The sequence below is a fragment of the Penicillium concentricum genome (assembly GCF_028827145.1).
Source record: "Penicillium concentricum strain IBT 3081 chromosome Unknown utg000002l_segment0_segment0, whole genome shotgun sequence".
Classification (NCBI taxonomy): Eukaryota; Fungi; Ascomycota; class Eurotiomycetes; order Eurotiales; family Aspergillaceae; genus Penicillium; species Penicillium concentricum.
The window spans coordinates 10,575,173-10,601,422 of NW_026622755.1; the positions used below are offsets into that span (position 1 = coordinate 10,575,173).

Below are 26,250 nucleotides of genomic sequence, written 5' to 3' on the forward strand. Positions count from 1 at the left end.
GCCTAATGAATGGGCCTGTTGATTTATCTGGGGTTGTTGAGAGTAGCAATGATTCAAGCTCCAAGAGATGCGATGAGGAGCCGGAAAAAGGGAAGTGCCGAGCCCAAATGTGACTTGGGTGACCATCTACACATGCAAGGAACTATCGAACTTTCAAATATTGATTTTAATATTCTTCCATTTACATCTACCATTCCATGTATTAAATTGTCATAGCTCTACCAGTATGAGAGCTTTCGGTAGCATAAATTGGTGGGTATCGACTAGAATTGAGCTTCCTAAAGTTGCACACCTATGAGAATGGTGTATAAGACTAAATTGTTAAATGCTTCGAAATAACACCCTCATCCACGGGCATGCATTACATAGTATATAAGAGAGCTGACCACCGCAGGGCGTTTAAACCCTTGGTCGCTTAGCTAGCTCTGTCTCGTCCTCGTCATCATCATCATCCATGACCGTGAGCTTGCGCTTGATACGTCGGTCTCGGCTACCGGTAGGAGCCTTGCTAGCCTTCTCGTTTGCCTCTGCCTCTTCGTCCGATTCATCTTCCGGCATGCGGCCCTCGAGCGCATCCAATGTGATCTCGTAACCTTCCTCCACATTTTGGACCGTAGCGTCAAGTTTCTCCACCCGGTCTAAAAGCTCCAGTTCATTCAAAAGTTCTTTGTGCTTTTTATAGAGACGTTGCTTGGTTAGCATACGCCACCAGTAGTAGCGTCGGTCATCCTCATTTTCAGCCTTGAACTTCTTGATCAACAGTCGAGCGAGGTTTGTGCCGCCAGCCAGGCGGTGGCTTTGCGGGATCTGACCGAGAAGGTACATCTCCAGAACGTGTGCAAACTGCGTGGGCTCGATCTTGAACGATTTGCGGATGTCATGGAGAAGTTTGGTGGGGATGAGGGCGGAAGTGGGCACATTGCGAGGGCGTTTCTTTTGAGAATACGCTCCGAGGGGGTCGGGGTTGAGATTCACGTTGTGCCTCAGGAACTCCGGTCGCAGCAGACAGTAATCGGCCGTGTCCCGCAGCGCGTCGAACTGTTCATTGGGGTCTTCGATGGTCAATTCTAGAATGGTTGGGTCTGCAATGCAGGCCGCGTGGATTGTGGTATATAGGTGTGTGCCATGGCCGGCGCGGTGGTGTGAAGGGAGAATAAGGAACTGGGCAAGACGAATCCGTGCAGGAAGCTCGGCAATGTTGACTTCTGGTGGCGGAAACTCGTCATTCTTGACTGTGGGGATTTGTGATTGATCCCGCTGATAATACCAATAGCGGTACGTTGTGGCATATCCGACAATCGAATATGATGATGCTGTTGGTGTTGGAGGAGTCACCTTCTCATATCTGTAAATTTGATTAGTCTTAGGTCACGGATACCAGCACAGCAAGAGCAACATACACGAAATATACCCTCCACCGGTCGAGCGTCCACTCCGGGTCATCTGTGTCTAGGGGAGTTCCGGCCTCAATGAAGAGGGAAACGAGGACCTGCATGCGATCTAGAAGTTTCCGCACCTGCGGGTCTGCAAGTGATCCAGCCCAGATCTCATATTTTCGGTCATCGACCTCGTAGCCAATGACAAAATCGCCTGGAGGCTTGAAATCTTTCGCGTCCGGGTCGTTCTGAACAGCTTTCTCATAGTCTGGGAGATTGGCGAATGCCTCTGCGCAAAATGGTGGTTAGCTTGTATCGCACATATTGTCGCAAAGCTTAAACTCACCTTGCTGGACAAAAGGTTTCAGAGTATCGAGAAGATCGACAGCAGCTGTGTCACCGACCGGCTTGAACTTCTCATCATAGGAAATGTGAACATGAGGGCGCAAATCATGGGCCGCAAAGCGCAAGCGGATAATTAAGCCTCTGTACCCGAAGATTTGCTCATCATCGCCAAAGATAGGATACGTAAATTGGGGGTGGAACGTCGAAAGTGTTTTCGGCTTCTTCTCGCCGGGTTGAATGATGGTAACATGGACCGCATCATTGGCGTCGCAAGACCCTAAAGTGAATATCAATCAGATTATATCTTGGCGCTGGATAGGTAGCCATGAACTTACATTCAGCTTCCGCCATTTTGACAGGATATGTGGAATTTGAATGTCAAATAAGACAATGGAAGGTCTGAGGTCTAAAGAGAGACGCGAATACGCGCCCCGGCGCGCATCAGTATTACCTAATCTGGATCTATGGCCCGCCTCACTACACTAAAACGTACCTTACATCTATACGGAGTGCATATTAGTATAATATAATATATCTTAGATTTATATCGCTTACTATTACTTTACTATTAATTCTCATTTATAATACATGTCTATAGTAGGAGAAGCTATCTAGTTATAAAACTATGATCTTTCTGATCTAAAGGTGTATGTACTAAGACACATCTATATAGACCCTCCTTCCGTGCCTGTCAGCTTCCTTAGAAAAGGGCTTAATAGCCAGGGCATTGCAGGCCGCCCTTCTGAGGGATCCCGCAGTGCTTGCCATCTCCGCCCTTACGGCCAGCACACTAAAAGTTTTGTTAGTTTCTGGTGTATTTTGATCTGTAGGGGTTGCCGAGGTAGGCTAGGTGGCTCTTACGCTTCCATGTTCGCAAGGCCTATAGTCGCTCATTATTAAATATACATTATGCCTAGTTTATAAAGGTAAATTGAGTGACTTACCAATTAGTGGCTGCAATCTTGCAGGATGTGCTATTGCACACCTAAAGGTAATTAAGTTTAATGTTGGACGTTTCAACAAGTAAATATCATATACACCACAGAGCGTCCAGTTGTGGTCGCAACCCTGCTGAGTGGAATCAGTGGAAGCGATGCTATCGCTTCTCGCATCGATAGGTGCAGCGAGACCGAGGGAGGCACTAGCGGCCACGAGGATGAACGTGAGACTGGAGAAACGCATTTTAATCGTTAGAAATTGAAGTTTTATGACTCAATGATCAAATCCTTAGAGAAATAAGAATCTTCTAATAGAAACAGAATCACTAGAGGAGGACCTCATATTTATACGTGAAATCTAAGTGACTGCCTCGGAGATGTCCTAGCCTCGCTCAATGAACGTTATCATCATCTTGCAAGGTTACATTCAGTCTTTCTTTTTCAATTGATAGGCAGCATAAATGAAGGTTGTCTTACCCCAAATTTTTCTTTTTACTCGACGGGCCGCATATACACAGGCGATCTTCTTGCTGATCTCTCTATTTTAGTTAATAAGATACATGAACCCCCAAGTAGCTAGAGTCTAAAAGAGTCATATTTAGATGAAAATCGCACTATTTAGTGTTGGTAATTTTGTACGTAATACCGGGGGCGAGCAGATCACACCGCTACGCATAGGGGGCCGAGAAGCATTTTCATTAACATTCTAGTGACTGACATACCATGTCGAGTATATCTAGATTAATCGGGTCACCTTGGACTGTTGGATAGGGCTATATCCACCCAAAGTCTTAGTACAGCGGGATCTTGTCAGAATAGAAGGAAGAGCATAAGATATGTTTTACGAAAAAGCGCATAGGTGGTGTATGTACTCTATAGAAAGGAACCAATAGCTCTATAAGAGACTACAATAAAAGAGCCCATGTGATCTTAATTTTGGGCATGCTAGACGCCTCTGATTCAGGACTATCACAGTGCGCCTTATGCAGCCTAAAAACAAAGAATCTGGGAGAGTCCACTTCATTTTCACTTTAGCTTTAGTCTAAGGAGTATTTGGCTCTATAGTATTTTGACGATTACATTGCAAAGAATTATACTAGAAGGATGATAAGTGTAGGATCTCTAGATTCAGAACTATAGAATACAGATGGAAGTATATATGAGTCTCGATGTAACGTATAGGTAGATTCAGAGTGAAATAGGTTCATGGTAGTCAGCAGTGATTTGGGTACCTAGCAGCCCGCATAATTAGGGTAATTAACAATGTGATATCAGATATAGGCGCTGTAATATATCATGCATAGAGAATGGGATTCTGCATCTCAACATCTTATCTCACATGCTCTGGCCATATACATTTACTCTGTATAACGGGATGGCTGGTCTATGATACGGGGGCTCTAACTGGTAGGCTAGTCGGCCTACACGTTCGAGGACCTTTGAACTTTCCGGGGAAGCATTTGCTAGGATGCTATAGCTATGCCTACGTCTAGGTAACCTAAGTCGCCCGGGTTAAACCACTTGCGGTGGTGTGACTTGTCGTAGTAGTTCTTCATCGTGCCGGAAGGCGATTTCGAACGTCTACTTTATGCGTTTAGATTGGTTATCCGCTTAAGTGTGGTAGGCTGAACATATAGATAAAGTTCCACAAGCCTTATACGAATTTTAGATACCAGTCGGAGATAATAGATAACCATACTGGGAAAACCCCATTCTACGGCCCTCCAAAGGTCAGGACCGACCTGGTCTATCGGTCCCTCGCCATATGGTGTGGCCGGAAATAGGCCAGCTTGCTCTGAATCAAATCTCGCAACGAGTGACCCAAGAGTCGGGTGACTACTGTTGCCGACATCCATATCCCGAAAAGGGCGATGGCGGAGCTAATGAGAGATCCTTGCCAACCTGAATAGAGCATGATAAACTGGAAAAATAAAATGATGCACCTGGTTCAGAAAGTTCAGTAAGGCGAGGAAAATAATTAAGAAACATAACATCAGAAAGTCAATGCTATTTGCAATTGTGGAAGCTACAAGTACTTGAGTGTTAACAGGGAAAGAACCTTGGAAGGGAGATAAATAGAGACTTGTAGGCTGTCTTCATGTCTAACTTTTATTACACTCATGTATGTTGTTCCACAGCTTCTGATCTAGTTTCCATTTCCTGACTGATTTCTTCAGTTGAGGTATCATTTCCAAAGCTCGCCGTATCCCCATCGTGCGTCCTATTCGCTCAAGCGTTTCAACAACCCAATCATGAACTTCACCGGGGGTCCCCGCCGCACCTCCGGCAACTCCTAAAGGGAAAAGCAGCATGAAGGTACCGTTCAACAGTGGTATACGGGACGGGTCTTCGGTAAATTCTTGCTCGGAGGTAGCTTCCTGACTTGCAGCTCCGGCACATATATCAATTGCCATGCAAGCAATCGTGTCCAATGCGTGCTGCCGTTGAATCACATTATTTGCTGTGGGTCGTGCCATTCTCGAAATTAGGGACACGATGGTTTCGTTGACTAGAAGTCGTGCCCAGCGGTAGTGGTTGAGAATTTTCGAAACCCACATGTTTTTGTAGACATGGTACTGGCCCCGAAAGGTGTACTCGTATTTATTGGATTGTTTCACAGTAAAGAGCCAGTATGTTGGGAGATGAGTTCCCCACTCGCGAAGTTCATCTTCAAATGAGAGTGCTGACTCGACTGCTGTTTTGGCGTCGATTTTTTCGTGATGCAGACATGCATCGAACTTCGTGAATCTTATCAGTATGTCAACAAGGCCGACGCCTGGTAAGATATCTGGTGGCGCGGAGGGTATGAGATCAGGAGACCAGTTCAGTAGATCCGGGGTGACAACCCTCTTGGCGAAATACTTGACAATTGAAACAAAGTAGAATTGTAAGTGGGCTCGGTGGTTCATAGTCAGGAGTGACTGCCGAAAGGTGGACTGTTTAAGTAAGGCAGCCGCACCATCCAGATGCACAATCCAAGAGTCGAGCTGGTTTGGAGCACAGCTGACCATCTGCGCGGGTCAGTTTGTTGCAACTATTAAACTGCAAAGCAGAGATCATCAACTTGAAGAACATACCTCGTATAGACTCAGCATTACGATCAAGTGGAACGTTTTGTCGGGATTGGCCTGAGTGGGATTCTCCACTACTTCTAGCACAGCCTTGATGACCAGGGCATGTTTCTCTCGAGACAATATCCGCAGTGCTCTGTCGTTATTGACATTGGACAAGGCAGCGAGGCCAACCGAGATGACAGCATCTCGACTCGACCGATGGAGATTAATTGCTCCAAAATGAGGAGATGGTGGCAAACTACCTACATCTATAGAGCCATCTGGTCTGTTGGCCATTCGTGTCACAAATCTGTTAATAAAGAACCTCAACCCCTGGTCCTCCAATGGGGTGGACAGCGGGGCAGTAATTCTCGGGGTCGGGATTGAGTGGCCCCTGCTCCTGCAGACTAACGCATCTGACGGCGAAGGATCGGCTCGCGAGCCGGGGGTGGATATATCGGATTCTAGAGCACTATCCTCCAATCTTCGACGGGCCTCGGTCTTGGCTTTTGCTGCTGCACTTCGTCGAGCCGCCTTGTCATTCTCGTCGCGGAACATAAGAGACGGCACATCCCGATAGCCGCCACATGGTTTGCCCGCTCTCTTGCATTGGGAACACACGGGATCAAGCCGGTCACACTAGACCATGTCAGTCTACAATTGATTGGTTAGGCCATGCCACTTGCCTTTATCCGTCTTTCCCGACAGCTGCAGCAACCTTTACTGGGACGACCGTAGAAAGGCATTGTCTAGGTGCGGGGGTATCATATTCAATTCTAAAATAGGCAAAGAATTCGTGAGGATCGGAGATGAGTCGATGACTTGGGGCTTAGCCTCCCGAGGGCTCCACTCTAAAATTGGTGGATGCTTGGCATCGGCCTTTCCTAATTGGGTATCTGTTTCATCATTTAGTCCAAAACATATATACACATCGAATTTCATTGCCTTTTATTGCGATTATGTTATCCAGAATTTTACAATTATGTCTAGGTTAGGTGTGATTCCAGGGATAAGCCCTCCTTGGAAACACTCCCTAGACGTATTGTATATGGCAAACATTCTGTGCCTGACCCTCCACGTGATGATGATGATGATGCTGATGGTGATGAGCTTCATGCGACCTACCAAGTGGTATAGTGGGCAAAGCTGTTGATATGCTGGTTGAAGTTGTACTGCTCGTAGAAGATGGGGAAGTCCCACTGTTGTTTGCAATAGTTGATGATCCAAATTTTTCGGTGTCCAAAAATGCAGAGGCAGCATTGACCTCTGTGGTCGTTGAGCTCGAAGCAAGCACACTTTGACGGGATACGGCAGAAGTTATAGTCATTGCGCGAGATGTAGTGGACGTCCTCGGTGTGGGATTTGCTGTAGATGAAGCGGATTTCGAGGAGAATGCAATTTCCACATCGGACTCATCCATATGATAGAGCAATGATCCCCAGCCCAACCCATCGTAATGACCAGACCCTTCTCCCCAGGAGCCTGCACCGCCCTCCGCACCGCCGTAATAGTCGAGAGAGTTGTTGAGGAACAGAGTGGTCCAAGGCGCATCCATTGCCTTTATCGTGACATAATGGCTGTAGAGAAGCTCCCAGGTAGGCCTAATGGCCCCACGAGAGGCACTACTGATCTCGGTGTGGCTGACTATACCGTTCGTGTAGTAGACGAAGGGAACATCATTTCCAAGGTTGTATCGCGCAAAGTACTCCGTCCTAGGGTGATACGTAAGTAAATGGTAAGGCGGAAACCCTGGAAGGATTAGATGGCACTTACCCACGGAGAATACGGCTATCATTATAGGCAAACAAATCCTCTCCTTGATTCCAGGCCTGCTGCCCGATAACACCGAGAAGTTGTATGTCTAATGCTGAGTGGCCCTGATCACGACCGGACTCTTGGCCTTGGCCGAGTAAAACCCCAGTACCAGGCTCTTCAACGATATCGGTGATAGCATTGTTGATCGCGCCCGTTCCTTCCCCGGTCTTGAAGTAATCTACAGCAAAATCCCACACTGTTTGATTGTCGGTTACGACCGCCATAGCCATCGTCGAGGCGATATTGCACAACTCCCAGTTTGCAAAGAAATGAAGAACGTTATGCTCCGACGGCTCTTCATGGTTCAACCATCTGTAGTGCATCGGGATAAATATATTATTCGCCATTTCCACAACGGCTGGGAGGACATTGTTCACAAAGGGCTGATAATCGCGAAGGAGTTCGGCTGCGTTGGCGAATTCATACCCCTGCAGGCCCGCTGTAAGGTACTTGTCATCGCCACCGTCGATTGCAGTGAGAGTGGTCGCCCATGCATGTAGGATATTGCTAGCGGCATCTGCGAAGCTCGTATTTTGGGATATTTTCCAGCGTAAGCCTAGATTGAATGCTGCCGCGACGTCATGCCAGAGGAGCTCTGCGTTCTCGGTATGGTCATCCCAGGCACCCCGATAGACAACACTAGCCGGGGAAGGAGTGTAGCTGGCATCAGAGAATGAGAGACTGGTTAGGGTATTCCAAGATGTAGTCCATGGATCCTGGTTGGTCTTGATCTTTTTCTGGATGCGAGAGATGTCGCTATCGGAGACAAGGAGACCAGGGTGCACAAAACCTGCAACAAGTGGGAGAAGAGGTATAACGAAAGAAAGCAAGGCGGCCATTTCAAATAAAATGGTGACAGAAACGAATGCAAATATGACAAGACAAGAGAAAAGATGAACTGGACATAAATTCGAGATGTATATCAAAGTGCATACTCCATGCTTAATCTAAAACAACTCGTGTTTCAATTGTGCCTTAGGAAATTCTTGGGTAGGATCTGCAAATATTGTCTCAAACTTTATATAAACTGTTTCAAACCTCCTATAAGAAACACCGAAGATTTTCCGGAGAATATCTAGTAAGAAAAGTTGGCCGCATAAGCGCTTATGCGGCCTCTGTTCTGGACATTATATTTGAGATTAACACTACGATCTCTTTTTGGATATCATCTTCCCTTCTTAATTTCAAAGATGACAAAAATCATAGAAGTTAAACATGACTTCTCTATGTATAACCAGGGACATGAATAGTTGGCCGCTTACGCGGTGTTATGAAGTCTTTTTGGTAGTCGATAGTCTTCTCAGGTGGCTTCTTGGATGGGACGTTTTTGTAGATATTTCTTCCCTTTGTTAGTGCCATAGCTAGGAGGATAAGAAGAATTAGCCGCAAACTATAGAGTACAGGCGATAAAAATGGCTCAAAATGTGCGGAGCGACTTTTTGATGTATAACATTTTATTTTTTCAATGTTAATATAATGATCAACGTTAAATGTCCGTAGAACAGCGAACAGCTATGGCATCATGTGAGGTTTTTCTGTTTCTCCTAGTATACGTGCTAACGGCTATCATCTATATGGGAGCTATGTATGTCCCCTGGAGTAAGAGTATGAAATTTCATGAGCTGCACCGCTTCTGAGATGTCAAATTAAGCTCTGAGGTCGGTTGTCTGCTATATTACTTCGCAGAACCCAGCTCCACTAAAAGTCAACCTTTTGTGTATCCGATAACATACTCTCTGGCCGAGGTACCATTTCCATTACATCAACAACTATGTACATTTACGTAGAAAGTTGCTAAAATTGCTAGTAAAGGTAGCTGGATGAGTTAGAACCGATTATCTGAAAAATTTAGGAGGCTTAAGACATTTCCATAGATTCTTTTGAGAGCTGAGAGTGAAGAGAGCGAAGAGAGTCAACCAGACGAGTGCTATATGGTTGAGAGTCTAGCACTTACCAGCGTTACCATATTAGAAAGTCGGCTAACTCTTATCTCACTTTCAATCATCCCAGACGTGTCTTGTCTGTCTAGATCAAACATCCAGTGTCCCTCATTTGCAGCGCTACACACAGCGTAACTGTTGCTGGGACCACCTTGGAAGGGCATTAATACTGTTTCCAAGTAGATGCGCGTATGGTATTCCATACTCAATTATAATCTTATATGTTGCAGGCAAAGAGTTGAGAATCGGATGGATATGAGTCCCGATGACTGAGGCTTCGACTTTTTAGGCCTCCACTATAAATTTGCTTGGCATCGTTCTTTCCTAATTGGGTAACCGTTTCATCATTTAGTCCATCACAACAAACATATGTACCAAATTGCTAAAATTGCTATTAACTTTCTCGGGATGATGCGAGTCCGATCATATGTATATTTTTAAGCAAGGCTAGTAGTTTATATCGAGAGTTGAGAGTGAAGAGTGTGAAGAGCCAAGAAAGCCAAGTGAAGAAAGTGTGCGGTTGCGAGGTCAGCACTTGCCAGAGCTTCCTAATTAAAAAGTCGCTCAACTCCCTTTTTAACCTTCTTATCCTATATCCTTCTTTCAAGAAAGAGACATCACTAAGAAGAAAGAGAGACTACTATCAATCATCCAGGACCTGGGCGTCTGCATCAAACATCTACAATGTCTCTCATCGAACGTGCTATGCACAGTGAAAGGAGAACCTCTTATTATCATTATGAACCCTCCCTGCCAGTGGCAATTGTTGCTGCTGTCTTGTACACCATTGCTTTTGTGTTGACGGTCATACAATGGATCCGGTACAGGGCCTGGATATGGAGCATTATGGTAATATCTGCAGCCAGTACGTACGCATTTGGTCTACCATTAACTCAAGCTAACGCAAATCTCAGTGGAAGCAATTGGCTACATTGGCCGATGCATCTCAGTCCAAAATACATTGGAGAGACCCGTTTACGTTCTTCAATTTGCCCTCATCATCCTTGCACCTGTCCTCATGGCAGCGTGTTGCTATATCATCTTCAGCCGCATCCTGTTTCTTATCGTTCCCCAAGAGGCACGTACGTTTCGACTATGCTGGGTGCCTCCCCGATACATTACACCTATCTTCGTCGGGTTTGATATCATTGCTCTGATGCTCCAGCTTGGTGGTGCGGTGATGATCACTTCAGTCGATGCCACAGATCTGGATGCCAAAGACAAGCTCAACACTGGAAAACACGTTGCCCAAGTAGGTGTTATTGTCCAATTGGCCGCCTTTGGTTTGTTTGCTGTCGCAGCTGTCCGTTTCAATTTCACTTCCAAGCGTTTCACTGGGTCTCTTAGTGAGCGGTATGAGAATGTTGGAGAGAAGGACTACCGGATTGATGGGATTGTCAAAAACAAACATTGGCCTGCTCTACTGAGAGTTGTCAATCTCACCACGATATTAATTCTTGTCGGTTCTTCACCTTGAAGCCGCCGTTCAACTCACTGACTTGTACCAGGTTCGGTCTGTCTATCGACTCGTGGAATTCACCCAAGGCACGACGGGATATTTGAACACCCATGAGTGGCCTCTGTATATCTTTGATGCCCTGTTTATCTATCCGTGTGTTGCCCTTTTCGTCTACTGGCACCCAGGGAAATATTTGCCGTACCTGGGCTTGCGACTGCCAAAGCGCGCGCACGGTAGCCGTGACTCGGGGATGCGGATGCGATAAGGATCGCGGGGCAGATTAACCTTCTGTGATCTGTGATTTTTGCATATTCTAATGGAGCATATGTGTCTGCTGTGTTCTTCGCCTCAGTATGGTGTATCAATGTGCAATTGTGGCCGACGGTGGTTTAGATTCGCAAGAAGCACGGAACCATGTTCCTACTGGATCGGATGGGAATGTACCGTATTCGCCTCGTGCGCATTGCATCGGAAATATGGGTGGGAATTTTGGATTGCTCTTGGGTGATGGCTGAGAAGGATGCCCATATGCCTACTTGATCATCTGGCACGCGCGTTGACACAAATCATATTATATTATGACTCAATGATTCTTGAATATAGATATATGAAGTAAGCTAATATAGACAGAAAGCAAAAGAAAATGGAAAATGGATCCAAGCAAGGTTGCACTTCGCCCCGTATAGTTCGAGCAGTAAGGCCAGATGTGGGATATCGTCACAACTTCTAAAATCAGCTCTAAGTCCTATATGCCTTTCAAGGGCCTTATCTAAAATAAAAAAATCCCTTAAAATCCCTTCCAAATAACTCAAATGCTCCATACTTCCCCCTGGTATGCTTTGAAAGCGGTACCTGACTCCAGGGCTAACGTGGGTCCGACCTGGATCCTTCCACCACCTTGGCCTCTTACGCAACCACCTCCAAGTCTCTGGACACTCTTCAATTCCCGCCATGATAGAAAATCTATAGAGTGAAGGAGATAATCATGGAGGGACTATTCACTCTGCTCGCTCTGAGCATTGTGATGGCAATTACGTGAGCCTGTCTTTAGAACATTGGAAACCTAAGGTTCAATTGGAAGCTAATGCTCTGGATTATTGGCAGATCTTTTGTCGTCGGCTCATTACCACTCGCTTTTACACTGTCGCCCTCTCAACTCCGCTTAATATCGTCCATTGGTATGGGCGTTCTGGTGGGGACGTCGTTGATCGTGATTATCCCCGAGGGCATTGAAACTCTCTACAGTGCAAACTCCCTCACTCGCAAGCAACACAGCACACGGGCGACCGCTATCGAATGGCAGCACCAGGCCCCGGCCGTGGCCACTTTTATCGATAACGGAGACAGCGCCTCAAATCTACCTTCCGATACCCCTGTCCCGGGTCTCCTTTTGGAAAGGGACCAACTCTCCGAGTCGCAAACACTTTATGTCCGAGCGGAGGACTCGACTGGTGAAACAACGGGCAAGGATACAATTCACGGAGAGGAGGAGAGTTCGCCGCATGCGTGGGTCGGAATCGCCCTCATTAGTGGTTTCATTTTAATGTACCTTGTCGATAAGCTGCCCGAATTCGCAACGCCGACTAAACACGAACGGACTCCTTACCATATCTCGTTGGATAACCTTGGATCTGGGTTGCGGCGGGGTTCCTCCCCCTCGCGTGATGGACTACTTGATGCGAATCACGCTTCAAGACGTGGTCACAGCTTTGCGACCACGACCGGCCTAGTGATTCACGCCGCGGCGGATGGTATTGCTCTAGGCGCTTCCAGCTCGGATGCCGGGCTCAGTTTTATTATCTTTTTGGCGATCATGGTGCATAAGGCTCCAGCGTCTTTCGGATTGACATCCATCCTGCTCAAGCAAGGGCTGTCAAGTCGTACCGCGAGAGCGCATTTGCTGGTCTTCAGTCTTGCAGCTCCTTGCGGTGCCTTGGCCACTTTCCTTTTTGTACAGATGATGGGATCTTCCGGTGCCGATGAGGCAGGCACTCACTGGCGCACTGGAATGCTACTGCTTTTCTCTGGGGGAACCTTTTTGTGAGTCTTCTTTCGTTGATCATATTGACCCTTTTATTAATCTGTGTAGGTATGTCGCGATGCACACTATGCAAGAAAACGGCCCGGGATCATCCCCGCGCGAACTTCCTATCAACGGATATGGTGACCGAGACCAGGATGGATCGGACAAGTCTATGAGAGACTTGATTGCATCTGTTTTGGGCATGATCTTGCCGCTCTTCTTGCAGATTGGACATGCTCACTGAGTACTGTATTCCTTGGGGATATGTGATAATGTTTCTACATTTTTGCTTTTTCAACTAGATTTTGGAGGGCTTATACCCATTGCAAGATATAGTTTGGAGATGGGTTCTAGCTGAGATAAATTGAGATTATGGGAGGATATGTTTGAATAGATGTATAACTGCTTTTTGGGTATTATGTTGGTCATAATTGCATGATATCTCACGATCACATCTACGTAGCGTCACTCTCGCCCTATTTAAAGCCTGACAGATCCCCTAATCTTTGACTTCCCCGGGGGTAGTCCTTTTTTATGTCTGGGGGGTGATGACAAGATTCGTCAGTCTCGTCAGTCTGAATCATCCCGTTATTCACAGGTTCCATGGTCCAATTTCCGATAGCCGCATGCTAATCCAAGGCCTTGGATCTATATATTCTCGTGAGTATCGTGAATATATGGAATATCAGGTTGCTTTTCCAGTTTACAAGATTCAGCCCTGTAGATCAATGACTTTGGTGGGCCAAACCTTCGGGTTTACGTTCTCGACGCCTCCCCGTTGCCTCTTTTGCCATGATCTCCCCCAAAAGGAAATCTCAGGCAAACCAGAAGGCAAAAAAAAAAAGAATGGATGAGAAAAGAAGCAATCTGTGCTGGATATGCATAAGATTCAGATAATTCTCATCTGATTAGTCCGGAGAGGCTTTGCTTTGTCAGAATCACGACACCCCGGCGCCTCCGCTTGAAATGTCCCTTTTCCTCATCGCCCTTTTTTCTCATTGGAAGTTGATTTCGTTTGAATGAAAAGAAACAGAAAAAAAAGTGCCCTCGAAAAAAAAGAAAACTGGGTGGCCTCGATACTTTCGGAGGATTATATTGGTCTCACCTCCCTTCCCTCGGCCGTTCACCTTCTCCTCATAACCCCGAACCCCATACTCCCGATTTCCGACTCGCTTATAACTCTATGCCGACCGTGAACGCTAAGGGTGCGTTATATCAATAACTATAACAAGGAGGACCATATTCGACTGTGGCGGTCTCCCCCCTGTTCTGTCGCCATGGACTCCCATCGGGCATCATTCAGCGACATGGGAGATGGGTCGAATGCGCACACATCAGACCAGTTGGATCTTCATAACGATGCGTCCCACGACCCAGTCAGTACTTTCGCCAGTACCCCATCCAGATCACTCAGCACCAAGAAAACCGTTACTCCTTTACCCGCCAACCTACTTCCTTCAGCGCCCGCATCACCCCCGACACCCGCGCCCAGCCCTACCCCCCATCAACGACCACCAACTTGGCACTCGACCGACGATGAAGAGGCCAGCTTTCTGTTAAACCTTCGTATTCACTTCAGTACTCTATCAAACGCCCGAAAACAGAAACTCCTGGAGGGTCTTTTGGACGTATGCGACAGCCAGCAGCTGAGCTTTGTCTCGAGTTACGTCGGTCCTCGATTGAGGAAAGACCCATTCCAGGTTTTTCCTAATGAGCTATGCTTAAGAGTGAGCTCTTTGGTCGAGTCTCTTACTATTATGTACTAATGTTGAGTCTACTTAGGTTCTCTCCTTTATCGACGATCCCAAGACTCTCGCCCGAGCTTCACAAGTATCACGGCGTTGGCGAGAACTATTAAATGATGACATCACTTGGAAAAACCTATGCGAGAAACATGCATACTCGGTGCGACGGGTGCTGGAAGATGAAGGGGACCTCGTCGACCCTTTCACCGCCCATCCCGTAGACTCGGCGGGCGCACGTACCTTCGGCGGCCTGCAGCGGCGCTTGACCGCGTCAAATGGTAAGGCCACCGAGAGCGCACCGGAACTTCCCCGCACGCTTTCCGGAGAATGGTTGCCTCCGACAAGCTTCTCCCGAAGACGTCGGACTCGGCCTGTCTCCTACCGTTCACAGTTCAAGCAAAAATACATGGTTGAGTCGGCGTGGAATAAAGGTGGTCGCTGCACCCAGCGCCACATCACTCCTGACCAGGGTGTGGTGACAAGCCTTCATCTCACTCCAAAGTATATTGTGGTTGCTTTGGATAATGCGAAGATCCATGTTTATGATACCAACGGTGACAACCAGAAGACGCTCCAAGGCCATGTGATGGGGGTATGGGCGATGGTCCCGTGGGATGACATTTTGGTCAGCGGAGGCTGCGATCGCGAAGTTCGAGTATGGAACATGGCTACTGGGTAAGACAGAACCCTCACGACTTGCATAAATGAAAACTAACGCATGATAGCGCGGGGATCCATCTCCTTCGGGGCCACACATCAACCGTCCGTTGTCTAAAGATGTCAGATCGGAACACAGCCATCTCAGGATCCAGAGACACCACCCTTCGGATATGGGACCTGGCGACAGGGACATGTCGCAACGTTCTCGTCGGACACCAAGCCAGCGTGCGGTGTCTGGCCATTCACGGCGATCTAGTCGTGTCAGGCAGCTATGATACGACTGCGCGGATATGGAGCATATCCCAAGGACGCTGTCTTCGCACCCTTTCAGGACATTTCAGCCAGATCTACGCTATTGCTTTTGACGGCCGGCGGATCGCGACTGGAAGTTTGGATACTAGTGTCCGGATCTGGGACCCGCACTCTGGGCAGTGCCACGCCATTCTACAAGGTCATACGTCTTTGGTTGGTCAGTTACAGATGCGGGACGACACGCTAGTAACAGGAGGCTCCGATGGCTCTGTCCGCGTTTGGTCGTTGACCAAGATGGCGCCGATTCACCGTCTTGCGGCCCACGATAACAGTGTCACTAGTCTTCAGTTTGATAAGACCCGTATTGTCAGTGGTGGCAGCGATGGCCGTGTCAAGGTTTGGAACCTACAGACTGGTCAGCTATTGCGGGAGCTTTCTACTCCGGCCGAGGCTGTTTGGAGAGTTGCTTTTGAAGATGAAAAGGCAGTCATTATGGCGAGCCGATCTGGCCGCACAGTTATGGAGGTACGTGCTGATGTTCTGTTTCTATGGAAATATGTTTCTAATACATCTCGCAGGTCTGGTCTTTCTCTCCACCGCCAGAAGACTACGATGATACAGCTATTGAAAGTGCTTTAAGCACTCCAGGCCTCAGTTCCGTTGATAACCGGGAGCTGGCTGCTCCACCTCGACGTCGAACCCTCTGCTCCGACCCTCCACCAGCAATCCCATTAGGCACTGATAGCGATGCAGCTATGCCAGACGCGCCCTCCTCCTAATACCTTAGCATTTCTTGGTCTGATCTGACCTGGTCTGATTCAATCTGTTTGATTTGATATCCCGCCATCTAACGATTACGCATATCCATTTGTTTTGTCATATTTATCTCCCCATCTTTTTGAGCGCGGTGTGTTTTTATCAACAGTGGGTGCTTTGCCTTCAGAATGAACTGCCGGCGTTCCTCCCTAGGTGTTTCTAGAGCACCAAGCGGTTGCATATGTATTTGGTGTTGCAAATCTGTTTGGTGACCGTGTCTTGGTAATTTGCCCAGACTGGTGATGCCATACTGGAGTTGTGAGATCTTTTTTTACCTTGTTTTTATTCCATATCAGCCATTTCGGAGTGCTTTTGTGGTTGAGTACATGATACCTTTTTGGAACACTTGGAATGTGATTTATATACCATCTAGTCCGATGAAATCTATATCATTAGCATTCCCCAAATTTCCGATGTCTGGGCCAATGTGAAATGACTAAGCGGGTTGGGGTGCCGAGGTTTAGGAAATGTCCTACACGAAACTCAACGTCTCTTAGACCTTAACGCGAGCATTGATCGCTGAAATACACGAGAACTTTGCGATAGAAAAGCCATTCGCACATCCTTTAAGATGTGCATGTGTTTCGTTCCGACTAGGCAGCGGAGTTGATCCAGTTATAACCGATGACAAACGGCCGTCCTGGACCTTTGTGGAACCCAGATCAAGTCCGACCTGTTTGTTACTGGAAGCCCCTTTGCGGTTTCTGTCGAAGTACCCGCAAGTCTTAGAGGTTCTCCGACGATTGCCTGCGGATGAACGATGGTCTATGGGGGCAAACCAAGTACCGGATGTTACCTATGTCGCAAGCGGAAGATAAAGGTATGTCTCAAGCTTCAATATTGCGTTTTCGATTTACCCCACCAATCAGCATGTGCTGCGTCTGTACTATATACTCTTATTTGCAAGCATTGAATGGCCAGGTGCTAAAAACCTCCCTTCAAGTGTGATGAAGCCCACCCGGAGTGCCGGAACTGCATTATCTATGGTCGCCCATGTCCAGGGTACCGGCCGGATGCTGTCTTCCGCAACGAGACCTTGAAAGTCGAGCGGCTGGTGAAGAGCAATGCCATCGCAAATGCCCACAGCAATATCGACAGCCAAGACAGCTCCTCAACCTCGGACACATCTATATCAGCCGTCTCGCATCGCCAACGCACAGGCCCACACGGAAAACACCATGGCAAGACTGCACTGACGCTATACTCGCCCGCTGACTCCACCTGGGAACAGAGAGCACTGTGCTACTTCTTCGACCAGTACACTATCAAAGATTGCGAGGACGGCGGACATCTCGACTATCTGCCCCCGCTGTACGCGCGCGAGCTCGGTCGTCAGAGCGGCGAATCGCCATCTTTCTGTTTCCGGTGGGCGCTCGATGCCACGGCGTTAATGACTCTCGCCAATGCTAAGAATGCGCCGTCTCTCATGCACAAGGCGCGGCAGGGCTATGGGCGGGCTTTGCGGGGATTGCAGGAGGCGCTGGCGTCACCGGCTAATGCGATCAAGGATGAGACTTTCGCTTCGGTTGTTTTGCTTTCGTTATATGAGGATGTATCGGGTGAGCGGAATGGATTGTTCAGCTCACATACGGCCGGGTTTGAGTTCTTGACGAAACTCCGTGGAAACACGCAGATTTATCATAAGCGTGGTCGAGATATGCTTACTTTTGCTTATGCACACACGGTAGGTTTGTAGTAAGGTTCTGGCATCAGAACTGACATATATGACTAAATATCGGTCTGAGACTGACCGTTATATAGTATGTTGAAACCCTCGCATTGGGAGATAAACCCCGCTTCGACAACGAATGGGTCCTCGGCATGCTAGACATCAATAAACCAGTCGAACGGCTCATGCTGGCCGCATCAAAGCTCTGCCAGTTATTTCTACACATAAGATCCTCACCAAAACCCCCAGGCCAAGCAACCGTCGAATCATGGATCACAGCAGGCCGCGAGTGCGATATCGAACTCTCCCAGTGGACACAGACCCTCCCAAACCGCTGGCTCCCATTAGTCGTCTACTCGGCACAGGGCGAGCCCCTCCTAACCTACAACCGCATCTCCAACGCCGTGGTCTGGAACTATTACCGAGCAGTGCGCGTGATGATACAGCAGCTCCTACTCGGTCTAAACAGCACACTTACCTCCATCAAAGCGGCCAACAAACAATCTTCCGATTCCCAGGATACAAGCACCTTTGAACCCGAACCCGAGTCTGAGTCCGTTCTCGACGAGCTAGCTTTGCAAGCCATCATCCACGAAATGACCACAGACGTCTGTCGTAGCATCCCCTTCGCCCTGGCCGACGTCGACTCCCTCGGCCGCCCGAATAAATCAGATAGCCCGCTGCAAATGCGCGCTGCGCAGGGTTACGGCTTGCTCTGGCCTCTTTGGTATATTCTCTCTTCTGGTATGCCGACCCCGGCGCAGGTGGAGCTGATCCGCACTGTGCTGTCGCGTGTCGGATCTACGCTGGGCATTAAATTAGCGTTGATTCTTGCTCGGGAGGCGGAGCGTATTCGTGGAGAGCAGGATAAGGCGCAAGGTGAAATCGTTGGACGAGATTTACCACGCGGTGCGTGCAATCTCGACAGTCAAACTTGATTCATGGGTTTAGGTGGGCTACTGGCAGGACTTACGGAAAAATAAAAAGTCAAAATTTTTCGATATAGGCTTTTCTCTAATGTCTAATGCTCTGCCGCGGGTATTTCTCTATTAGTCTTTTTTCTATATGTGAGGGTGGATTTAAGGGAAGGCGGTACTATAACTTATATTCTTTTTCATTTTTGTGATAATAACTTCGAGCAGGTACTCTATGTGAGTGCCTAGCTGTCATTCGTGCGAGGCCGGCCCGCAGGGTCGGCCCTAGCTGCTTGTATAATAGGTATATATATAAAAAATCTATAAACCCTATAAAATACGATATACTTAATAGGATATATAGCGATCTAGGAGGACTATTGCCCCCTATATATAATAAATATATATACTATATAACCTTCCTAGAATGGTGGGTTGGGAGAAGAAATCGAATCGACCCCTCATCAAATCATATGGAAGTGGGAAAGGATGTACGAGTTGGCTGGGCAAACACAAGCAAGCCCCATGTCCCGCCCCCAAAGGTCCCTTGGGATATCCTTCACGTAAGTGGGCGGAAGACATAAAACAATGCGATGGATGTGTTAAGAGCACCGGTGGCCTTTTTCACACAAGGTTGATTATTTTTCATGTCAAACCTTGAGCGATCAATCGCTAGTGATCATATTGGAGACAGATATCACACAGCAATAATAGGGCAGCGATCATGGTCCATAACGTTGAACCAGCTGATTGTGTAGTCCATCCCTTCTTGTCGCAATTTCCACACCCGTTGAACAACATTTGCAGCGGCGGTGAAAGCGGGTATTGAAGTACGAGCTCCAGTGGAAGAGATCCAGTCAAGTAGACCAGTTTGCAATTCCGGCTCCAGAGCTTCGCATGCTGCAATAAATGCTGGCCAAAGTAGCGAAGCTTCCATATGGTCTTTTGATGTACAATAATTCTCGCTTTTTCTGATGAACCCGAGCACCTTTCGAACCGTGTCCTGGAGAATCAAAGCATTCATGTTGTGCATTCGTCGGTAGTAGAAGAGAATCAAACCTTGATGCACAGCTGAACTCAAACAAATTTCTGCCTTTACCTTCATATATTGAGGATTCGTCGGCGGCAGATCTTCTCGAGAGCCCGACAATTCCAAGTCTGCTCTCCAAGAAAGGACCTGATACTCAAGTGTCTTTGTTCGTTTGTTCAAGGTCAAGACAAGATCAATATTAATGGTGGTATCCCGATGCAGAAGCTCTTGCTCGTTTGCGAGTCTAATGGTTTGAGATAAGAGGCCGACCAAAGACTCTGGCAGACCGTAAATCTCCTGGAAAAGTGATTCCTTCCAAACCCCCAGTATCTCCAGATGAATGTCATTGGTGCCGACATGGAAGGCCTTCTCAAGTGTTGCATTCAGGTCGGAAATTGTGCTATCATCTGCCACTCGAAAACTCCGCAAGGAACTGAAGGTTACTTCGTTTGACGCGAGCCTGGCGCTGGGTCGCATAGGACATATGTCCATGAGAGCACATCCACAGGTACTTTCGGCCATTATGCGTATATAAGTGTAGACGTGATGCAGGATGCGAACTTTAAGTGACTTGTGGGCTTTTGGTAAGCCTCGTTTTCGAATCAGGCATTCGGATTCTACCAGAAGGTTTTGGGCGTCGGTATAATTTCCACAGCGAATCTGGACCGGAGATGGAAATCAATTAGTAAGATTAACCAAATGCTCAGGTGGTTGCGTATAGTTGTTACCTCAAGCATCACCGTTGATAACAGGGCCATCAGCAATTCCTTGTATTTCACTTTTTCTTCTGAAGCAATCTCTTGCTTGATACTCTGTTCCAGATAATGACGGGAAAGCTGCTTGTATTCATTCCCATCTTTTTCGTAATCTAGGCTGTGATCTTCTTTCGACGAGAGATGAAAACAGCTGCCAGCTAGGAGGGAGTAGAAAAGAGAAATCCCGGTATTACTGGCAGTTTGATGAAGTAAAAGCTCCGCATATGCTTTCTCGGCTCTAGGGAGGTGGATCGTCTGCCAAGGGCACCGCTTGTTGCCTTTGAGGGGGTATGACAGCGAGCGAACTTGATATTTGAAATAACGGATAAGCTGTGGCGCTCGCTCCGGCATGGCGTAAACTTCTCTTGGAGTCGCTGTGGTGAGCGATGTGATTGAGAAAGGGCCAGTATTGAGAGAATCCAATGTTGAAATGTTCTTTTCTCGATTGTTCTTAGAATAAACCATGGTCGCTATTTCAGAAGTCGAGCTTCGATTCGGCGAAGGAGCCAGTCCATAATCATGAGGGCTAGGGGTGCATGACTCTGGTGTCCAAATTCCAGGAGGAGCATCTTCGAGTTGAGAGACCATTATGTTTTGCCATGGCATCACTTGTCGCGGGCTTGTGGTTATGGCGGGACTTGGGTTCGATTCCACGTTGCCGATCGACTGGCTGTTGTCTGAGGAAATATTCAAAACACCGAAGGGTCCCCGTGAGAAAATCTGCAACGGAGAGGCGGCTAGAGTGTGATCTTCACGATCAAGTTGTTCAAGAGCTGCATTCGCACTCTGGCATTGAAGACTCTCCACGGTTATTCGAGCCATAGATTCTTGTTCGATCTCTGTGCTTGTTAACAAATGCGCCATTATGATTTGCAGCCTTATGACTTGCCTGAGAACAACGGCCGTCGGAAAACACGGTCCCAAGGTTCCTCTTTCTGTCGGGGTTTCGATTGTAAGTGGGTATACTGGGTCCATTTCAATTGACTTTGGTAACCAGGACATGGCACTCCCAATGTGAAACACAGCTGGCAACCCGGCCGAGTCTCGTCACATTTCAAATGTCGTGACCGACATGTGCTGCACCCTGTCAGAGAGCGATTGCGTGGTGTCATGGTGTAGGCCTTGGGTGGCCAAGAGATATGGTGGGGAAGGAAGTTCTTTGAAAAAGGCAAAGAAAGACGATTAGTCATCATGACAAGCACGCTCGGACCACATGACCTTTCAAGGTCGGCAGCCAAGAGCGGCCAGGTGTCAATTTCGGCCTGAGGCATTAGATGCATCTAGTGTTTGAAGGCTTGTTCGACCTTTAAACCTGCATTTATCTTCTTAATCATTTACCACTTCTTTTTCTTGGAAATTTGATCCATGCGCAACAAATAGTTTAGATGGGACAAATGAAGTGCAACCGCTTCGCAATTCGCATTTCCCTGGCAATCTCTTCAACCGCAGATGTGGTGGGCAAAATAGGCAATCATTAACTCCGGGCTCCTCAAGGCTCCAGTGCTTCTATGAGACAGAGTCCAATTTTTACTGCAGGAATGGCTTAGTCCCGATATCTTTTAGATCTATGTTATTCTCATCACGATCTTTCCATTGCTTGTTCTACCGGTATGGCTCAAGATCCCCGATATATATGAAAGGATAGTCCTAACCCCAAGTCCATACAGCGAAGATCGCCAGTGTCTACATCCCTCCTAGTACGGTCACAAACTAAGTTCGTCCCTTTGACTAGCAGGTTCTGTCGTCAAATTTCACATGACACCCGACTGAAAATAGATAAAGCCGTGGCAGCTGCTCCGATCGTACCGTTCATGAAAGGGACACCCGAGATACCACAGTGTGGTTTCTCGCGCGCGATCATCTCAATGCTAGGGCAAAAAAGGCGTGGATCATCAGAAGTTTGTGGCTTACAATGTGTTGGATGAGTCGGGGCTAAGAGAAGGTATCTTATCATTGCTCTTCCCTTCACTTGTACGAATTTCCAGTCACGATTCTACTTTCGCATAGACATCAAAAGGTTATTTTATTGACCAGCCATTCCTCAGCTTTATTTGCATGGAACTCTTATCGGAGGTCACGGCATTGTGATGGAAATGCACAATGCCGGAGAGCTGAGAAGGATGCTCCGAGAAGATAGAAAGCCTCAATCTACAGAAAGGCGAGCAAAGTCGTATGACCACATTGACAATGTCTCCTAATTATCTGTCAATTTGCCTACAGATCATTCTTGATAATATGTTAGGGCTCTCAGGTCATATCAAGCAACCACCCTGTACCTAATACTGTATCGACATCGCTGTCATTCCCGCATTATGATATCGCTCAAGGCTTCACATCTTTCCACGAGACCAAGGCAGACAGAGAGAAACTTGAAACGATATTATCTTTAGTCCAATCCTTATATGATTTGCACACCCCAAATAATATTACATGCTTTGCAAACGGTGAATTTCTGACGTCGTGAGAATCCTGAATGGTATTAAGAAATGACCGAATTCCAAAGGGTGATGTGGCAGCATAGTCGCTGTAGAGCTCTACTACACTAATTTAATGGTGTCTAATCATTCGAAGTGTTTGGAACATCAGTGATCAGAATCAGGCCAGCTTCTCAGTCGGCCTTGCGCGGTGCGACGTCGCCTCAGACAAAACTACCCGTGGGATCTCTTCATCAATTCCGTGTTGTTCCGGGAACCATCCAAGGAGTTCCCGAGCCCGAATTGCTTGGTACCGGGCATTGGTTCCCCAAATCACTGATCCATGAGGGGTAAGTCGGTCTGCAGTCGTGGCATCAATTTCGGCCACTTCAGGTGACTTGATGAAGCCTTGGGAATGGGCAAATGTTGATATTTTCTTAGCGATATCTCCGAAGGTCTGAGTAGAAGTGTAAATCATTAGAACTACGCCATCCGTACTTGTCAGGTTAACTCACAATATTTCCTGACTCGGCGAAGTAGACACCATTCTCATTCCAAAGCTGCGGGTTCTTGGCCTTGGAAGCTTCACAAGCCAGCTTCACAACCAGGTTCGTCAAGTCCGCGATGTGAATCGTGCTCCAGGTGTTGAGGCCACGGCCCACATGGAGACCGCGACCGGCTTGAAGAGATGCTTGGGCAAGGTGTGGGATTTGAATACTGCGTTGATTGATGGGGCCTCGGCCCCTGCCGTAAATGAGTGGTCCGTACACAATGGCCGTGCGAGCACGAGGGTTACTAGAAGGTAGACCCCGCACGAGGTGATCCACAACACGCTTCGAGGAGTTGCCAACAATCTCATCAATATCGGAAATTCCTTGCAGGTCATTGTAGACCTTTGATACAGGCTGGCCAAATGTCTTAGTCTGCACTTCCGAACCGGCTAGCATACTGGCGCCGGCAATCTGAATCCAAGCTAAAGTTGATGTTAACAACGGGTTCCTCGCAACTCAAGTTGATTCACAAGGCAATACACTTACTTGGGGTTTCCTGTTTACTGGTGGAAAGTCCTTCAGCGATGGCCTTAGCGCTGGCTTCATGGCTTGAGCTTGCCAAGTCTGTTTGCTCATATAATAATAAGCGAGAGAAATTTTTGAAGGAGACCGTTAAAATACGTACGAAGAACAATATCGGCCTTGGAAGCCGCTTGCTTAATCTCCACGCTCGAGTCCAGATCGCCAAGGAGTGGTGTCACCGTGGGGAATCGCCCGGTAACTGCAGCTGCTTGGCTTTGGTTGCGCACAAGCGCAACAATCTTGGAGCCCGCCAACGTTTGGGTGAGGCCATAGAGCACATCGCCGCCGATGAAGCCGGTGACACCTGTTCTGTTTTAAATTAGATCCAGTCGGTCAATGATGAAAGTGAAAGTACTTACATGAAAATGCTGCTCATTTTGCGTGAAGTAAGTTGTAGGAACGGTTGATGGGATTTTGTGAAAAGCAATAAATGTGTAATTGATGATGATGAAAGGTCTTTCGATGTCATGCGTTGCTAGACTTCTCATCATTTCGGTCATGGCAGACCGTATGTATAGTTAGGGTCGGGGTCAATATTACATAATCGCTCGGACCTGCCTATTTCTGGCGATGGCAAGGGATTCCGAACTGAGCGTCGACACAGAATCTGGAAATCTATCGCGAAGTAGATATCTCCTCTTCAACACCAGGTCAATAACGAGTATGGGCCAATCAATCGCGGAGTAGCCATTCTGTTCTTGTGTTGTAATTGATTGACATAATATGGGATTGAGTAGTTCCCCATGTATAAAGGAGTCTGGATCTCTTCCCAACTCAAGAATATATTTAATCAACTTCATTCCGCACCTAGCGACTTTGGCATCACATTTTCAGCCTCAACTGGAAACATGGCTCCTGCAACTTACACCCCCTCGCCATCCCGGGAGCACTATGATGTTGTCATCATTGGAGGTGCCACCAGTGGCTCATCCATCGCCTGGCACCTTAGCCAAGACCCCGATTTCAAGGGCTCTGTTTTGGTGGTCGAGCGGGACCCTTCTTTACAATACTCCGCCTCAAAGGCGAGTAACAACTGCATGAGACAGCAATTCGCTACCGAAATCAATGTCAGAATCGCGCAATACGCCGCGGAATTTGTGAACAAGTTTGGCACCGAATTCGGTCCGGATCCTTGCGTTCCCAATCCACCTATTAGAAACTTCGGCTATCTCTATCTGTCTGATTCACCTGAATTTACGGACATTCTGCAAAAGGACCAGGAGCTACAGGCCAGCTGTGGTGCCGGCACGGCTATCATTTCTGTCGCAGATGTCAAAAGCAAGTACGGGTGGTTCAATATCGATGACCTCCACTCTGCAAGCTTGAACACCCAAGATGAAGGGTGCTTCAATGCTATGGGCATGATCCAATGGATGCGCCACACTGCGTGCGAGAGTGGCGTCGAGTACGTCGATAACGAGGTAGCCGACATGCTTGTCGAACAAGGTCGCGTCAGCGCCATCACGTTGCACAGCGGCGAGACAATCTCCACCAACAATGTGGTCAACGCTGCCGGTACCCGCGCCGCTCAAGTGGCTTGGATGGCTGGCATTCAGGTCCCTATCGAAGCTCGCCGTCGTTACACCTACATTTTCGAGGTCGACGAGCCACTTCCCGAGGATCTGCCTTTGACCATCGATCCTAGCGGTGTGCATTTCCGATCATATGCCGCGAAGGACTATCTTGTGGGCTGCCCACCTATCGGCCCCGATAACGCGGTTGATGCCGACGACTTCAGCTTTGTGGAAGACGCCTGGAAAAAAAAATTCTCCCGATTATCTCCCACCGTGTGCCTCAATTCAAATCGGCTCGTGTCACTAACAAATGGATGGGACACTACGAATTCAACACATTCGACTGCAATGCTATTGTTGGTCCCCATAACACCATTTCCAACTTCTTCTTCTGTGCTGGATTCTCGGGACACGGTAGTCAGCAAGCACCCGCTTGTGGGCGCGCAATTTCCGAACTGA

At 47.6% G+C, this 26,250-nt stretch overlaps 9 protein-coding genes across 9 annotated transcripts; 4 read left to right on the forward strand and 5 right to left on the reverse strand.

The window, feature by feature from the left end:
• Positions 1-399: 399 nt before the first annotated feature.
• hat1 (histone acetyltransferase catalytic subunit HAT1) lies at positions 400-2,072 on the reverse strand (the record flags this gene model as incomplete). Its single annotated transcript, XM_056725467.1, has 4 exons — positions 400-1,345; positions 1,401-1,665; positions 1,723-1,998; positions 2,057-2,072. The coding sequence occupies 4 exons, from the start codon at positions 2,070-2,072 to the stop codon at positions 400-402; spliced, it is 1,503 nt and encodes a 500-aa protein (XP_056581717.1).
• Positions 2,073-2,433: 361 nt separating this feature from the next.
• N7517_007738 (uncharacterized protein) lies at positions 2,434-2,903 on the reverse strand (the record flags this gene model as incomplete). Its single annotated transcript, XM_056725468.1, has 2 exons — positions 2,434-2,511; positions 2,760-2,903. The coding sequence occupies 2 exons, from the start codon at positions 2,901-2,903 to the stop codon at positions 2,434-2,436; spliced, it is 222 nt and encodes a 73-aa protein (XP_056581718.1).
• A 1,858-nt stretch (positions 2,904-4,761) lies between these two features.
• N7517_007739 (Chondroitin AC/alginate lyase) lies at positions 4,762-8,366 on the reverse strand (the record flags this gene model as incomplete). Its single annotated transcript, XM_056725469.1, has 4 exons — positions 4,762-5,670; positions 5,737-6,351; positions 6,770-7,424; positions 7,486-8,366. 4 exons carry the CDS (start codon positions 8,364-8,366, stop codon positions 4,762-4,764), a joined length of 3,060 nt encoding a protein of 1,019 aa, XP_056581719.1.
• Positions 8,367-10,151: 1,785 nt separating this feature from the next.
• Positions 10,152-13,193, forward strand: N7517_007740 (Mn(2+) transporter ATX2; the record flags this gene model as incomplete). Its single annotated transcript, XM_056725470.1, has 6 exons — positions 10,152-10,332; positions 10,382-10,926; positions 10,976-11,165; positions 11,898-11,961; positions 12,031-12,966; positions 13,016-13,193. 6 exons carry the CDS (start codon positions 10,152-10,154, stop codon positions 13,191-13,193), a joined length of 2,094 nt encoding a protein of 697 aa, XP_056581720.1.
• Positions 13,194-14,226: 1,033 nt separating this feature from the next.
• N7517_007741 (F-box/WD repeat-containing protein) lies at positions 14,227-16,385 on the forward strand (the record flags this gene model as incomplete). The annotated part of the gene is made up of 4 exons (XM_056725471.1): positions 14,227-14,676; positions 14,732-15,369; positions 15,420-16,131; positions 16,185-16,385. The coding sequence occupies 4 exons, from the start codon at positions 14,227-14,229 to the stop codon at positions 16,383-16,385; spliced, it is 2,001 nt and encodes a 666-aa protein (XP_056581721.1).
• Positions 16,386-17,182: 797 nt separating this feature from the next.
• N7517_007742 (putative C6 transcription factor) lies at positions 17,183-19,029 on the forward strand (the record flags this gene model as incomplete). The annotated part of the gene is made up of 3 exons (XM_056725472.1): positions 17,183-17,242; positions 17,366-18,106; positions 18,184-19,029. 3 exons carry the CDS (start codon positions 17,183-17,185, stop codon positions 19,027-19,029), a joined length of 1,647 nt encoding a protein of 548 aa, XP_056581722.1.
• A 673-nt stretch (positions 19,030-19,702) lies between these two features.
• On the reverse strand, positions 19,703-21,654 carry N7517_007743 (fungal specific transcription factor domain-containing protein; the record flags this gene model as incomplete). Its single annotated transcript, XM_056725473.1, has 2 exons — positions 19,703-20,695; positions 20,764-21,654. 2 exons carry the CDS (start codon positions 21,652-21,654, stop codon positions 19,703-19,705), a joined length of 1,884 nt encoding a protein of 627 aa, XP_056581723.1.
• A 1,731-nt stretch (positions 21,655-23,385) lies between these two features.
• On the reverse strand, positions 23,386-24,653 carry N7517_007744 (uncharacterized protein; the record flags this gene model as incomplete). The annotated part of the gene is made up of 5 exons (XM_056725474.1): positions 23,386-23,661; positions 23,720-24,177; positions 24,242-24,319; positions 24,381-24,586; positions 24,637-24,653. The coding sequence occupies 5 exons, from the start codon at positions 24,651-24,653 to the stop codon at positions 23,386-23,388; spliced, it is 1,035 nt and encodes a 344-aa protein (XP_056581724.1).
• A 472-nt stretch (positions 24,654-25,125) lies between these two features.
• On the forward strand, positions 25,126-26,250 carry N7517_007745 (NAD(P)/FAD-dependent oxidoreductase; the record flags this gene model as incomplete). Its single annotated transcript, XM_056725475.1, has 1 exon — positions 25,126-26,250. The coding sequence occupies one exon, from the start codon at positions 25,126-25,128 to the stop codon at positions 26,248-26,250; it is 1,125 nt and encodes a 374-aa protein (XP_056581725.1).